Below are 17,281 nucleotides of genomic sequence, written 5' to 3'. Positions count from 1 at the left end.
CCAGCACCGCCATTCAATGCGATCATGGCTGATCACTCTCAATCAGTACCCCGTTCCTGCCTTCTCCCCATACCCCCTCACTCCGCTATCCTTAAGAGCTCTATCCAGCTCTCTCTTGAAAGCATCCAACGAACTGGCCTCCACTGCCTTCTGAGGCAGAGAATTCCACACCTTCACCACCCTCTGACTGAAAAAGTTCTTCCTCATCTCCGTTCTAAATGGCCTACCCCTTATTCTCAAACTGTGGCCCCTTGTTCTGGACTCCCCCAACATTGGGAACATGTTATCTGCCTCTAATGTGTCCAATCCCCTAATTATCTTATATGTTTCAATAAGATCCCCCCTCATCCTTCTAAATTCCAGTGTATACAAGCCCAATCGCTCCAGCCTTTCAACATACGACAGTCCCGCCATTCCGGGAATTAACCTAGTGAACCTACGCTGCACGCCCTCCATAGCAAGAATATCCTTCCTCAAATTTGGAGACCAAAACTGCACACAGTACTCCAGGTGCGGTCTCACCAGGGCCCGGTACAACTGTAGAAGGACCTCTTTGCTCCTATACTCAACTCCTCTTGTTACGAAGGCCAACATTCCATTGGCTTTCTTCACTGCCTGCTGAACCTGCATGCTTCCTTTCATTGACTGATGCACTAGGACACCCAGATCTCGTTGAACTCCCCCTCCTCCTAACTTGACACCATTCAGATAATAATCTGCCTTTCTATTCTTACTTCCAAAGTGAATAACCTCACACTTACCTACATTAAACTGCATCTGCCATGTATCCGCCCACTCACACAACCTGTCCAAGTCACCCTGCAGCGTTATTGCATCTTCCTCACAATTCACACTACCCCCCAACTTAGTATCATCTGCAAATTTGCTAATGGTACTTTTAATCCCTTCGTCTAAGTCATTAATGTATATCGTAAATAGCTGGGGTCCCAGCACCGAACCTTGCGGTACCCCACTGGTCACTGCCTGCCATTCCGAAAGGGACCCATTTATCCCCACTCTTTGCTTTCTGTCTGTCAACCAATTTTCTATCCATGTCAGTACCCTACCCCCAATACCATGTGCCCTAATTTTGCTCACTAATCTCCTATGTGGGACCTTGTCGAAGGCTTTCTGAAAGTCGAGGTACACCACATCCACTGACTCTCCCTTGTCAATTTTCCTAGTTACATCCTCAAAAAATTCCAGTAGATTTGTCAAGCATGATTTCCCCTTCGTAAATCCATGCTGACTCGGAATGATCCCGTTACTGCTATCCAAATGCTCAGCAATTTCGTCTTTTATAATTGACTCCAGCATCTTCCCCACCACTGATGTCAGACTAACTGGTCTATAATTACCCGTTTTCTCTCTCCCTCCTTTCTTAAAAAGTGGGATAACATTTGCTATCCTCCAATCCACAGGAACTGATCCTGAATCTATAGAACATTGAAAAATGATCTCCAATGCTTCCACTATTTCTAGAGCCACCTCCTTAAGTACTCTGGGATGCAGACCATCAGGCCCTGGGGATTTATCAGCCTTCAGTCCCATCAGTCTACCCAAAACCATTTCCTGCCTAATGTGGATTTCCTTCAGTTCCTCCATCACCCTAGGTTCTCCGGCCCCTAGAACATTTGGGAGATTGTGTGTATCTTCCTCAGTGAAGACAGATCCAAAGTAACGGTTTAACTCGTCTGCCATTTCTTTGTTCCCCATAATAAATTCCCCTGCTTCTGTCTTCAAGGGACCCACATTTGCCTTGACTATTTTTTTCCTCTTCACGTACCTAAAAAAACTTTTGCTATCCTCCTTTATATTATTGGCTAGTTTACCCTCGTACCTCATCTTTTCTCCCCGTATTGCCTTTTTAGTTAACTTTTGTTGCTCTTTAAAAGAGTCCCAATCCTCTGTCTTCCCACTCTTCTTTGCTATGTTATACTTCCTCTCCTTAATTTTTATGCTGTCCCTGACTTCCCTCGTCAGCCACAGGTGTCTCTTACTCCCCTTAGAGTCTTTCCACCTCTTTGGAATAAATTGATCCTGCAACCTCTGCATTATTCCCAGGAATACCTGCCATTGCTGTTCTACCGTCTTCCCTGCTAGGGCCTCCTTCCAATCAATTTTGGCCAGCTCCTGCCTCATGCCTCTGTAATCCCCTTTGCTATACTGTAATACCGACACTTCCGATTTTCCCTTCTGCCTTTCCATTTGCAGAGTAAAACTTATCATGTTGTGATCACTGCCTCCTAATGGCTCTTTTACCTCTAGTCCCCTTATCAGATCAGGATCATTACACAACACTAAATCCAGAATTGCCTTCTCCCTGGTAGGCTCCAGTACAAGCTGTTCTAAGAATCCATCTCGAAGGCACTCTACAAACTCTCTTTCCTGGGGTCCATTTCCAACCTGATTTTCCCAGTCTACCTGCATGTTGAAATCTCCCATAACCACCGTAGCATTACATTTTTGACACGCCAATTTTATCTCCTGATTCAACTTGCACCCTATGTCGAGGCTACTGTTTGGGGGCCTATAGATAACTCCCATTAGGGTCTTTTTACCCTTACAATTTCTCATTTCTATCCATACTGATTCAACATCTCCTGATTCTATGTCACCCCTTGCAAGGGAATGAATATCATTCCTTACCATCAGAGCAACCCCACCCCCTCTGCCCACCTGTCTGTCTTTTCTATACGTTGTGTACCCCTGAATATTCAGTTCCCAGCCCTGGACCTCTTGTAACCATGTCTCAGTGATCCCTACAACATCATACTTGCCCATGACTAACTGAGCCTCAAGCTCATCCACTTTATTTTTTATACTACGCGCATTTAAGTACAACACTTTAACTTCTGTATTTACCTCCTCTCTCACATCGTTCACAATTGGCCCTGCCCTTAATTTCTTTTCCGCTCTAGAACTTCTGTTCCCATTCTTCCGAGAGTCTTTTGCAATATCTCCTGTATTCCCTTTGACCTCATCTTCATATTCACAATTTGTTAACCCCTCCCCCCCACTACTTAGTTTAAAGCCACAGGTGTCACACTAGCAAACCTGCCTGCCAGAATGTTTGTCCCCCTGCTGTTAAGATGCAACCCGTCCCTTTTGTACAAGTCTCGACCCAAAACGTCAGATACTGCCTGACCCACTGAGTTAATCCAGCATTTTGTGTCTACATTGGATTCCTTTAAGCCTCTGTGAAGTCTAATCTGCTGTTTTAAGGGTGATATGTGTTTTGCGTGGATTCCTGACATTCAAAGAAGTCCACGAGCACAACATGCAGATTAATGCACATGCGAATGAGCTAAAAAGGAAGTACCACCTCTTTCTGAAAAGGCTCCTCACAGTCTATTTCTCTGGAACTTTCTCTCACCATTGTTGCAACCTTGCAGTGTCACAAGGTAGAATCCTTAAAGAAGCGAAGCTGTAAAACAATAATCATTTAACATATTGCCACAGATGGAAATGAGACATGCCAGAATTAGACATTTGGCCCACCAATAATTGTATTATTCTGTGTAGTTCTTTAAAAAATGTTTAAACTTATCAATATCGGTTCAGCAGTTGGTTCAGCAGTTGCATTTTCCCATTGTAATTTTCTTGGGTATATCACATTTTGACTTGAACATTTATAAAAGCAGAGAGCTTTATCTGGAAAAGTGCAAGACATTATTATCTGATCTTTATCTGAATTAGCGACACAAATCACGAGGGACTGAATTAGCAGGCAGTACAATCTACTCTGAATGCCATAAAGCTGAACATGGCTCAAAGATTAAAAACAAAACTCGCCAAAAATATTCATATACTTGCAGATTAGTTATGGGCTGCTTTCTTCTGACTGTTATGATTCTGTAAGAGTCTGGTGTTTCTTTTAATACTTTAAAGTAGCCACGGTCAAGACAGTGATATGTTAGGTGCTGGAGTACATTTTTATGTTGTGGTTTTTGTACGAGTTGGAGATCAAGGTTCTCAGCTTGAGTCAATTTTCATTTGAAATGTCGCGGGAACAATTCTCAGCGAGGAACAAGATGTTCGATGCAAAGCCTTGTACAAAAATTAATTGGATTTCTCCTTGCTTCTTGGCAAAACACAATTTTTTTGGCAGGGTTTATAAGGCACCATGCGTTTGATTTTGCTTGTACATCAACCTTCAGGAACCAGCATCATCAATGTCTGTGCAGGATGGGACTGCAGATACTGGTTTACACCAAAGATTGACATAAAATGCTGAAGTACCTCAGTGGGACAGGCAGCATCTCTGGAGAGAAGGGTCCTGACCTGAAATGTTGCCTATCCACGTTCTTCAGAGATGCTGTCTGATCCTGAGTTTACTCCAGCACTTTGTATTTTTAACTATATTGGTCTAGTTTACCTAATATCTCTTGATAGTTTATTGTACAGTTGTGTTTTGTTTAATGTAATTGTAAAGCGGCAGCAAGTATGAATTTAATTGTTGTGGTCCCAGTGTATATGACATTGAAACACTTGACACCAGCCTTACTCCTACTGGCTTTGAGAAATAAAACAAAATGCTGGAGAAACCCAGCGGGTCAGGCAGCATCTGTGGAAAGAACGGATCCAGCCTTCTTTAGACTGTCCATTCCCCCCACCAGAGTAAAGAAGGGAGAGTCCCGACCCCAAACTTCGCCTGTCCATTCCCTCCACCGAGTGGAGGAGTTGCTCCACACAGTGCTCTGCTCCCATCTCCATCGGCAGAGCTGCCAGCATCAAAGATGGCGGCCACCCGACCCGCACCCCCCCCCCCCAAAACCCACAGTGTCTTCCGGCCGAGGTGCGAGGCGGGCAGAGCGAAGGCATCCGTTAGTCATGGCGGAGAAGCAGAAGCACGACGGGCGAGTGAAGATCGGCCATTACATCCTGGGGGACACCCTGGGCGTCGGCACCTTCGGCAAAGTGAAGAGTTAAGTGTGTTTCCGCACCGAGAAGCGCGTCGCGCCCCGTCCTGCCCGCTGGGGCTCGTGGTTTGTGTTGCTGGGTAAATCTGACTGTGGCCCGGCCGGGGCCGCGATCTGTCACACTGGCCGCGATCCACCCACCACACACACACACACACACACACCCCCCACCCCACACCACACCGCCCCCCCACCCACCCTACACACCGGCTCCACACAACTTGTCTTGTTGATACTGCACCAACCGCCGCTGTGTTGGGCTACAAACGTGCAGTCCCTCATGCGTACAGTTGCAGATTTAAAATTTATAGTGTTTGCAAGCAACAGTTTAAAAGATTTACTATCAACAGCAGATTTTATATGCGGTGGCAAAGGATTCCAAACAGGGATGGTTCTGGGGTACAGCGAGTAACGGAAACAGTCTTTGTTGGTCTTGATGGTTATATAATTCAAGGATTGGTTTAGTCGAGTTCCTGGTCTGTTATTCCGACTGTATGAAAGATGGGCAATGTTGGATGGAGCAAATGAGTGGGTTTCTTTGTAGACTGCAGTAAGCCTGGATATTATACGGCGTCTTTGGAAGGTGTCCCATTTGAGTCCATGAAGTATTTCTATGACACTATTGGTCTTTCTATAGTCACCGGTTACAAACCAGGCAGCTCTTCTCTGGACCTTCTCGAGGTTGTTAATGTGGGTCACTTGGTAGGGATCCCCAATGGCACTACAGTATTCCAGCCTTGGACGTATAGTGTTTTGTAAGCAATGTCCTTTGTGGATTTTGTGCAGTTCCAGAAATTTCGTCGCAGGAGACCAAGGATTTTGTTTGAGCTTGAGATAGCTTGGTTAATATGTTTTGCCCAGCAGAGGTTGTCTGACAGTTTGATACCCAAATAGGGGTGATGTTTTACCTCCTGGAGTGCAGTTTCCCCATGAAGTACTGATAATGATGATAATTCTTCTTGTGGGTCATTCTCATGATATAGCACTTGGATTTGTTGAATTTCATCTGCCAAGATTCCCACTTGCAGAGTGAATTGATGTCTTGTTGAAGGGTATCGCAGTCATTCAGAGAGTGTATGGGTCTGTTGAGAATCAGATCATCTGCGAATAATCTGACCTCAGATGTTACACAAGCCTGCCCACCGACCCCACACAGTGGTTCCACCGAGCCCACCCACCGGCCCCACACAGCCCGCCCAGCGGCCCCACACAGCCCCACCGGTCCGGACAGCGGCCGCTCAAAACCCTCCACCGGCCGCTAAAAGCCGGGCCCTGACGGCGGCACCGACCTCCTGCCGCTCCCACCGCCGTAACTCACACTCCCCAGGACAAGTGGTAGAACTACTGGATGGTTGGACCCATCCCGCCCCCTCCACCTCCCCAGACCAGCTCCTCCACCACCCACCTGACCCGACCCTCTACCACCATCAGACTCGCCCCTCCACCACCATGAGACCCGCCCCTCCACCACCGTCAGACCCCCTCCCTCCACCACCGTCAGACCCGCCCCTCCACCACCATGAGACCCGCCCCTCCACCACCAACCAGACCCACCCCTCCGCCACCCACCAGACCCGCCCCTCTACCACCATCACACCTGCCCCCTGTACCCCAGCCATCCCAGTCCCACCCCTTCTAGCACCCATTAGACCTGCTCCATCTACCACCCACCATCTTCAGTCCCATCCCTTCGACCACCCATCAGGCCCTCCCCTTCTACCTCCCACCACACAACAGTCTCACTCCTCAACCACCTGTCAGACCCGTTATCGCTACCCTTCAGTCCCATCCTTCACCCCCGCCACTCATCAGTCTCGCACCTCTAACCCCAAACCTTCCATCAGTCCCGCTCCTTACCAACACTGCAATCTCGCCCGCTCCACCACCTTCAGCTTAGCTCATGCCTGGCCCTTTCTACCTCCCACCTGACACTTATACTAACCACAACCCCACCTGCTCTCCATCCTGAGCCCACCCCTTTCCATTGCCTACCCCTCCCAGCTCTGCCTCCTTCTGCTGCCCCTTGCTCCTGCAGCCACACACCCCATCTTTTTTCTCGTCCATAACTAGCTGACACATTTTGCTTCTCTGCCCTATGTAGCATGTACTCTCTTGCCTCTGTAACAGCAACCACCCCACACCCCTGCAACTACATTGGTCCCAGTCCTCATCTCTAAATTCGTACCTCTAATGGCACCGCTTCCCATTCGCTATGCCTTCATGGTTTTAGAGTATTCAGTATATTTGCTGTCTGTATGCACATCTTCACCATCACCCCTCCCCAACCATTCATTAATTGTCTTGTAATAATGTTTTTTTCTGTCCCTTCTCCAGTCTCCTCTAACTGACTGCCCAGTTATCCCCAACCTCTGAATTCCAGTTCCCTGTTCTCAAGCACTTTGTAAACTTTGCTTTCTAGTTTCCTTTGAAGGATTGATTTTCATTTCTGTTTCCTTTATCAGACATCCTTCCATCAAGCAGAGTGAAGCTATTCTTGCTGAATTGTATTACTTCTTTCTTTAGTTGGGGAGCATCAGCTAACAAGGCACAAAGTGGCAGTTAAAATCCTAAATAGGCAGAAGATTCGCAGTTTGGATGTAGTTGGAAAGATTAAAAGGGAAATCCAAAACTTAAAGCTCTTCCGCCATCCTCACATCATCAAATTGTGAGTAATAATTCTTGATTTACTGCTACAAAATGTATTACTGTTTCCGGAAAAACCTGTTCAATACATCAAGGAAGGTATCTTTGTGGAATTCAGTCAGATTTAGAATGTGGGCACTCCAGATTCATTGGAATAATTCTAAAGTTTAAAGATTGTAATTAAGTTTGGGTTGCATAAACTTGTGAATGGACTTGGCTTTGGAAGGATTGATGGGCGATAAATTATTAAAAATTATGCGTTGTGATCTTTCTCAGTGGGGTACTTTCAAAACATGGGGCACATTGCTGAAATTAAAACTAGGGTATCCGCAGTGACATCTAAGGAACACATTTCCCCAAAGAGATGGCTGAATTTTTTTTTCCAAAAGCTTTGAATACTGAACAAATTGAAATTGATCAAAGTATTATCTTACTGAATAATGGAACAGGTCTGATGCCATTTTCCTTTGTATTCCTCGTCCCACCTCAAATATGTATTTCCCATTACTCGGTATATTTAACTTTTAATTCTATATTTTTACTTCCCTTTGTGACCTTCCTGACTTTGTACAGCAGGTTATAAGGAAATGTAACAAATGTTATCTATTTGTAGGGGAGTAGAATACAAAGGAGAGAGATAATGCATCAGTTATAATCATTGGTGAGACAACATCTAAGTATTGTGCACAGTATTGGTTTCATCATTTAGGATGAGAATGTGTTGAAATTTGAATAGAGGAAGTTAATTCCTTATAGATCTGTTGACGAAGGTTGGACTGGCTGAGCTTGTACTTGGAGTTTTGCAGAGGGAATTTGACTGAACTATACAACATTCTGAGGGGACGACATTGTGGTTGTGAAGAGAATGCTTCCTCGTGATCTAAAACCAGGGTTAATTGCTTAAAAAGAAGCGCTCGACCATTTAAGAGAGATGACGTTATTTCTTTTTGAAAAGGCTCATAGCCTTTTGAATTCATTGTAGTTGAAAGGTGAATGGAGGCAATCGTTGAATATTTTTAAGGCAGAGCTGAATGGATTCTTGAAGAAGGGTAAAGGTTCTGCCGTATGGTGGGAGTGCCGAGTTGAAGTTACTAACAGATAAGACTATTGGTATATAATAAGTGTTGTTATCTGCTATCTTTTCAATATTTTATGATTGGGCTTGGATGTACAATTAAGTTATATAGCTTTGGTTTTTAATCGTTAAAATCTCTTGTTTATGTACCTTGCCCTGTGTTTCCTCATTTAGATTATATTCTCAGTTCATTTTGAAAGTCCAAAGTGTGCTGTATGGATGGTTGATCTGTCATTTTATTATTCTTTGGTTCACATTGTATTATATTTCATAACAGGATGTCATCTGTAAAATTGGATGTCTTTCCTACCATTTTCAGTATCTTCTTTGCCTTCTCTGCTTAAGTCAGAAAAGTCTAACTGATTTTTTTATGCTTTCATTAACTCTTCCAGTCATTATGCTATTTATATATAATGTAACTTATTTTTAACATTTGTTCTTTTTTTGGACTTGGCCCACTGCCAGGTGCCTGGAAGCTAAAATAAAAGTTCCTAATTCTTGAAAACCATGTGCATATTTCTCAAAATGCTCCCTCATTACCTTTTTTTTTAGATAAGTTATACCAAATGATGCTTTGTTTGGATTCTTCTTTGTATTCAGATTGTATTTTTTGGAGATTATTGAAATGGCAGTATTATATGTGAACAATTGGCCAAAATCTACCAAAGTGGGGTATTGACTGTCTACATGCAAAAACGAATCCATAAATAGTTATCAAATAGCTATATACACGAAGGGCTGCATTTGTTAGCAGACCTGGTCTCTGGAACAGAGAATCAAACCAAATATCATAATCTACTGAACACCCGCTTTCAAATCAAGTTTAAATCAGTACTTGTTTATACTTGTGCTTTTAATTCTATCATACAACAACTTGTATTTATATAACATCTGTCATGTAAAACCAATCAAGGTGCTTCACAGAAGTGTTGACAAATAAATTTGATGCTAATCCATAGGAGGAGATATTAGGGCAGATGAATAGAGTTGGTTTTTATGGACCACTTCTGAACTCATTAATGTGCATCCCCAATTGATCCTAAGGTGGACATAAACTCTCCATTTGAATCACAGCAAAGCTTTTGGTGATGATCTTCCCACCCTGCAGTTAGGTACACAGATGAAGGAACTACAGTACATGTGCAAGCATGTTATTCGGAAGGAAACTTGCAGTTAATGGTGTCCACATGCACCTGTAGTCCCTTTGATAGTAATGGTGTGGGATTGAGAGTTGCTATTGAAGCTTCTGTGAGTTGCTGCCATATATTTATTAAATCAAGATGCATCAGCCACTAGTGCATTAATGGTGATGGGGTTTTGTGTTCAGCATGGTGGATGGGGTGCCAAATAAGAGGGTTGCTTTGCCCTGCATTGTATGTGGTTTAAAAAAAAAGGCTTTAGTGACTAGGAAATGGGTCACTTGCTGCCGAATATACCTCATCCTGAAGAGTGAAGAGCAGTAGTATGGCACAAATGTTTAAAGATGGAATTCTAGGACCTTGGCAGCTGAAGACATGTTGACCAGTGAAGGAGCAATGTAAAATTGGGTATAATCAAGGCAGAATTCAGCAAGGCTATGGAGCTAAAGGATTTAAAAAATAACCACAAGAAAGTTAAAAATGATATATTGCTTAACTGGGAATTCTAATAGATCGGCATACACAGGGAAGATTGATCCTTTTGTTTCCTTGATCCCAAGTTGCATTTTTTTTAAACCAAGAAAGGCTTGTTACCCCTGCTGCTGAATAGTCAAGTACCCAAGATACGTATGACACAGAAGATGTGCAATGAATGTCTTCATAATCCAGAGGTCCATTGTAACCATCTCACAGTGGAAACAAATTATTTAATTACATCAGTCAGAGTATTGAATATAGAAGTTGGGAGGTCATGCTACAGTTATACAAGACATTCATGAGGCCGCATTTAGAGTATTATGTTCAGTTCTGTGTACCATGTTATAGGAAAGATGTTGTCAAGTAAGAAATGGTGCAGAGAAGATTTACAAGGATGTTGCCAGGACTCAAGGGTCTGAGCTATAGGGAGAGGTTGAGGAGGCTGGGATTCTATTCCTGGAGAGTAGGAGAATGAGTAGTGATCTTGTAGAGCTGTTTATAATCACCAGAGGAACAGATTAGGTGGACGCACAGAGCAATGTTTAAGAAGCAATAAGAGAGGTACATGGATAGGACAGTTTTAGAGGGATATGGGTCAAAAGCAGGCAGGTGGGACTAATGTGAATGGGAGATGTTGGTCGGTGTGGCCAAGTTGGGCCGAAGGGCCTGTTTCCACACTATGTGTGGACCTGTTTCGTACTTTGCTCTAATGGTTGTGGCCTGCATTTTGTGGATAATGGCGAATAAATGAGTACCTTAGAGGAAGTTGCCTACAAAACTTCATATACAGATGCTCCCCGACGTACGATGCTTCACCTTCCGATATTTTGACTTTGTGATGGTGCAAACAGCAGCGACCCTTAGCGAGCCGCAGCTGGCTTCCGGTCATGTGATCAGGTGTATTAAATGCATTTCAACTTACGATATTTTTGGTATACGACGGGTTTCTCAGAACGTAACCCCATCGTAAGTTGAGGAGCACCTGTATTTTGATTTCCATTTTTCTAATGCAACTTGTTGTCTGCTAACATCCTTGGGGATTGAAGAGCAACAAAGCCTTTCAGCAATGTCAATAACTAATCAGGTTGAAGAATTCTGTCAAAATCAGACTTTAGTTTTATCGAAGCAAAATAGAGATTGTGACATAGGAATGCAATGAAAGTAGTTAATATATCTACTGTTAAAAATATATATTTTAATTTCAAGCTTTTAAAAAAAACCTTCAAATGTAGGGGAAAATATTCAAAAGTACAAACTCAGTTTTATGGGGCCAGAGAGATTTTGTTTGCTGCATTTGTTTTGTGAACTATTTAAGATCAGAGTTATGTATTATTGAATAAGTTTTGTATTCTCAACTTTTTCACTGCAAGAATAAAGTTTAAAAAAAGCTGAAGTAAAAAAAATTACCAGTTTGAGTTGACTGTCTCTGCAAAGACTACAAATGTGCTCTCTTTGGAGATGCAGGGTATCACTGAGAGCAGTTTATGGATTTCCATGTTTAACTCTGCATACTTGTAAACCAGAGGTTCCTGTCAATTTACACTATGATAGTAAGTTCTTGCAGTTTTGCTGTCATTACAATGACAAATTTCAGGCCATTTATCCCAGTTTCAGATGTCTTTACACTGTGTTGCCTTTGGCCAGGTACTATAATTATTACATGTTCCAGGTACCATAAAGAATCCATGTTCTCTAGGGATGCTACCTGACCTGCTGAGTTACTCCAGCACTTTGTGCCTTTTTTAAACTATTGTTACATTTTACCAGGTACCAAGTGATCAGTACACCAACTGATTTCTTTATGGTGATGGAATATGTGCCAGGTGGTGAGCTTTTTGACTACATCTGTAAGCATGGAAGGGTAAGAGCTATACAACCTTTTGAAAAGATGGGTAACTGATTTTAAGGTGCTTAAGGAGAAAATGTACTTACCTTGCTTTTTGCATTAAATTTATCTTCCATATCTTTAAGAAATTAAAGCATTTACTTTAGAATTCCACATATCATTTTCAGATTTGTATAAACCTATTGGTGAATATTATGAATGTGTGATGCGTTGCAACTACCCCGATCTACGGCTCACTTGACTTCAGACCTATTTGTAAATCCTACCATTGGCAAATGGTTCTAAGAATATACTTTAGATGCAGTTTTAAACGGCCGGTCTATAGAACTGTATCATTGTATATACACAGAATACCACATTTGCTTCCTGGTCACTTCTCTTTCTCCCCCATTCTCCCCATCTCCCCCTCTGCAACTTTCCATTGAAAGGGGACTGCTTTAGCAGTCAATCTGGAAATGATCCCACAAACAAGAGTCGGTAGTTTTGAACAGACATTTTGGTGTTGGTGTTTCTGTTCGAGTATTTTGTGTGACTTTCATGCAGTAATATCTATTTATTATTGTAACAGAATTAGGACCTTCTGCAGTGATAATGATGGACTCCTGTTTTCACTTTACTGTAGGTGGAGGATGCTGAGGCTTGCCGGCTTTTTCAACAAATTATTTCGGCTGTTGATTATTGTCACAGACACATGGTAGTTCATCGTGATTTGAAGCCAGAGAATGTTCTCCTTGATGCTCAAATGAATGTCAAGATAGCTGACTTTGGTATGTGACTCATGGTGTATGTGAAGAATGTGTCAGACAGCAGCTAAGTGTTCCCGAGTTGGGAAATGACATGTTTGCAGCATAGTGAGTCAAGAATACAACACAGAACTCTAATTTGTTTCACACGTATTAAAACATTGGATACCTTTAAAAAAAATATATGTAATTGAGACTTAATTTGGAGCTCAATCAAATGTACAATTGTGTTCCATTGCTAATGCTCTATGCGATGAAGTGCAGTAAGTCATAATCAAACAGTATGGAAAAGAGCCCTCTAGCTGACCAATGTGCTGCTTCTACACGTCCCAGATGCCTGAGTTTGGCCCATATCCCTGTAAACCTTTCCTATCCATTGGACTGTGCAAATGTATTTGGTCATATTAACTAAATTTTTCCAATTAAAATTAATGAAATTGAAGACGGTTTTTACTTTTGGAAATAAAAAACAGAAAAGATCAAAAGTGGAAAATGGTGTGAGCTTGTGGTGAAAAATGTTGCATGCATTTTCAATTCTCTGCTGTAATATCTTATGAAAACATTATAGTTTCCACACAAGTTTCAAGGAGTATGAGATAAAAAATCTAACTCGTGAAACTGTCTAATGCATCCTCTTTGCATTATAGGACTATCTAATATGATGGCAGATGGGGAATTTTTGCGTACTAGCTGTGGCTCACCAAATTATGCAGCTCCTGAAGTTATCTCAGGCCGGTAAGAACTATCATGTCTATATTCTAATATTATTTTCTCTGTTTCAGTAGCCAATATGATATGATTGTCTTTTATAACAGAGCAATTCCCATTGATGTTGTCTTCTAGTACATTCATACCTGCAATATAAATGTCAATTATAATGTTCCCAAGATGCATTGGCTAGTTTTTCGCCCAATCACTCATTCTGTCCATATACCATTACAAATGTGCAGGGTAAATATTTTTATACAGAAAATGGTAGGTGTTTGGAACATGCTGCCAGAGCTGATGGTGAAGGCAGATATGAGAGTGGCATTTAAAAGACCTTTAGATAGACAAATGGATGTGCAAGGAATGGAGGGATATTGATAACGTGCAGGCAGTAGCGATTAGTTTAGTTTGGCATGGAACACGGGCATAATGGGTCAAAGGGCCTGTTAATGTTTGATGTAACAGCTAAGATTAATGAAGCAGGTGATAAAATGGCAATAGCATGAGACCCTGAATAGAAAAGGAACAATTGCTTTTAATCAGACAGTTAGGCAAGTTATTGACAGACTTTTTATTAAGTTCTTATGGCAAAGAATGAGGCCATTTAACCCACTAAGACAATATAGGACTGGGAAGGAGGTTCTGCCGAGGAATTATGGGAAACTTGGTGCAAAATTATACAGCAGAACCACAAGGGTGACAGTCTCCCTATTATTACCTAACCCACTTTCATATTGGCAAAAAGTAAATAGGATTTGTTAGGTAAATGTGTGATTCAAAGAGTGCTAGTTGAAATGGATTCCAATTCATGGATCTTTGGCGTCAGTATGAGGGAAAGACCTATTCAGATGGGATGGGCTTCAACTGTTGGAACTAGTGTCCTGGAAAATTGCAAAGCATATGGTTATAGACAGGGCTTTAAACTACATAGGAAGGGGAGCACCTCAAGAGTAGGATGTTTAATAAATCAATAGGAAATGAGGAAATGGTGGCACGGATAGTGAGGGGAAATTGACAAACAAAGTATGACAGGCTGAAGCAGAAAATGTAAAGAAAAGTATGCAGCACACAGTAAATCCAGAGTTTGTAATTTTTTTTTTTTTAAAACCCCAAAATCTTAAAGATCTTTATTCAAATGCATGTGGCATTTGCAATAAGGTGGATGAGTTAGCGGCATAAATAAGAACATATCCGTGTGAACTAATAGCAATTGCAGTAACTGGTTGCAGATGACCAGGACTCAATATTCAATGGCTAATATTCAATTTTCAGGGTTCAATATTCAAGGCTATCCAAAAGAATAGGTAAATAGGAAGATAGAGTTTTGAGTCATTATATAGAGACAGTGGACAGTTATGTAGGATTTATTTGGGTTGAAAAATATGAATAACAGGGAAAAGAAGACAAGAGTAGGAATCATCTACCTGCTCTCAAAACGTGACCACTTGATAGAATGGTACATAAATGGGGACATATCTTGGGAATTGCAATTGTTATTGGATATTTTAATGTACATATTAATTGAATAAATCAAATGATCAAGTAAGAGTATTGTAGAGGAATAATTTGATATAGGGATAGTTTTTTAGTAGGTTATGGAACTCACCTGGGAATCACTCTTATAGATTAGGTCATGAGGAATGGGAGTGACGGGGAATGTTTAGTAAGAGATCTTGTGGATGCAAATTCTCTAGGAGGGAATGATCATAATGATATCATTCCAGATGGTATCTGAGGGTGAACCCCACATGACTAAAACCAGTGTCTTCAACTTAAATCAGGCCAATTATAATGGAATGGAGATGAAGATGGAGTCCAAGGTGGTCTGGGAAAAATAAACTAAGAGATGAGCAGATGAAAAATGGCAGATATTCAAGTAGCTGGTCCATAATGCTCAGCAGGAAATTATACCAATTAGAAATGGGGATTCTATGAGAAAGAAGAACAATCTATGGTGAATGGATGACATTATATTGGAAGGCCCAGGAATCAGTTCTTGGCCCTTTATATCAACGAATCACAGGAGGGGAATGAATGTAAGGCTTCCAGGTTTGTTGATTATATCGAAATAGGTGGACGGGCATGCCTTGATGAGGTCATTGTGATTCAGCAATGGTATATAGATAGAATGAGTGATTGGGGGAAAAACTCAGATGGAATTTAATTGGGGAAGTGTGAGATCATGCAGTTTAGTAAAAGGAATCAAAAGATGGATTATCTAAATGGAGAAGGATTGGAAATGTGAAGGTATGACGGATCTAAGTATTTTTGTGCATGAATCGCAAAACATTGGCAGATGGTCCAACAAGTAATTAAGAAGGCAAATAGTATATTGGGCTTGATTGTGAAGGGGTTACAGTTTAAGAATGGTGAGGTTTTGTTAAAATTGCACACGGTGTTGGTGAAGCCACGTCTGCATTACTGTGCTCAATTTTAGGTTTCATACTTTGGAGGCAGTCCATGGAGATTTACCACACTAATTTTTGGGATTGGAGGGGATAGACAATTTGAATCTATATTCCATGCAGTTCAGAAGAATTAGTGACCTGATTCAAACAAAAGATCCTAAAGGGGCTTGACAGGAAACATGTTGAGATGTTTTTATGAATGGGGACGGTCACAAAAAAGGGGAAGTGGGTACACCGGAAAGGTAATTTAAAACTAAGATGTGTAGAAAATTCAATCTCTTGAATTCTCTGATCAACCATATTCTTATTACGTGGCATTGCCAGTTGCTCCTAAGTGGCCTACACCTGCTACTAATTTGTATGTTTGAATGTTTATTTGGAAAGAATTGGCAATATTAAAACTCAAGAATACAACATGTATATATGTGCAGTTTCTTTTATTGTAATTGAGAGTAAAGTACGTCACGACAAAAAGCAAGCTGAATTGTTTTCATGCTATACGTCACAAATTCCTCAAGAGGATGTGCGATTTTTTTTTTAAATGGTCATTTGGTCAACATCTTTAAGAAAAGTAACATCGTATACTTTCTTTCATTGATTATATTCATGCATTCCATACATTTCCATTGTCACTTCATAATATCAAATTTATAGAATCCTGTAATAATGCAAACCACTTCAGTATTTAATATCCTCTTTCAAAGTACAACTACTATCCTGTGTGAAGTAGTGCAAATGTAAAATGATTTGAGGAGGCAAATTTTCCAGAAGTATTTTTGATGTGTCCATTTCCATTTTTCTCCAGTTTATCTATTTCGCTCATAAGTTAGCATTTGTTATTTTGGTAACTTGTTGGAAGTTGATGGCAGAGTAGAGCTTGTATCTGATTATAATGGATGAAACATGATCTAAGTATTGTCTACAGTTATAATTGTTTTTTCCTTGAAATAAGAAACCAAATCTTAAGCACTCAAATATTAGTTACACACCAAACTCATTAATATTTCAATATCAAGTTGTTTTCAAAATTGAATACCCTACTGAAATTTTTATGTCATGGTAAATCAAGAAAAATTGCAGATGCTGGAAATCTGAAATAAAAACAAAATGCTGGAAATACACAAAAGGTTAAGTCGTATCTGTGGAAAGAGAAATAGTATTCGTTTTAGGTCCAGTAGCTGATTTTTTTGTAAATGTTCTTATTGGGTTTGCAGTACCCATCCACACTTTGAATTCTGTCTTGTGCAAAAGAGCAGCTAACAGAACTTTTATCTTTATTTTGTGGATGGCACTGTGAAAGTATTCTTGCCTTACATTCTC

The 17,281-nt window shown here is 41.2% G+C and overlaps 1 protein-coding gene across 3 annotated transcripts in view; it reads left to right on the top strand.

Annotated features, from left to right (window-relative positions):
• The first annotated feature begins 4,823 nt into the window (after nucleotides 1-4,823).
• The window catches only part of prkaa2 (protein kinase, AMP-activated, alpha 2 catalytic subunit), a 30,881-nt gene continuing 18,423 nt past the window's right edge, over nucleotides 4,824-17,281 (top strand). Inside the window, exons 1-5 of one of the 3 annotated variants that reach the window (XM_078407319.1) lie at nucleotides 4,824-4,927; nucleotides 7,446-7,587; nucleotides 12,024-12,117; nucleotides 12,725-12,869; nucleotides 13,493-13,580. In XM_078407319.1, the coding sequence (XP_078263445.1) occupies nucleotides 4,834-4,927; nucleotides 7,446-7,587; nucleotides 12,024-12,117; nucleotides 12,725-12,869; nucleotides 13,493-13,580 (563 nt within the window). In that variant the 5' untranslated portion in view covers nucleotides 4,824-4,833. The remainder of the gene's footprint in view (nucleotides 4,928-7,445; nucleotides 7,588-12,023; nucleotides 12,118-12,724; nucleotides 12,870-13,492; nucleotides 13,581-17,281) is intronic. The other 2 variants (XM_078407320.1, XM_078407321.1) reach the window with 2 other exon arrangements.

The sequence above is a fragment of the Rhinoraja longicauda genome, chromosome 11 (assembly GCF_053455715.1).
Source record: "Rhinoraja longicauda isolate Sanriku21f chromosome 11, sRhiLon1.1, whole genome shotgun sequence".
Taxonomy (NCBI): Eukaryota; Metazoa; Chordata; class Chondrichthyes; order Rajiformes; family Arhynchobatidae; genus Rhinoraja; species Rhinoraja longicauda.
Note: the sequence above shows the minus strand (reverse complement) of the source record. Positions and strands in the feature narration are given on the sequence as shown.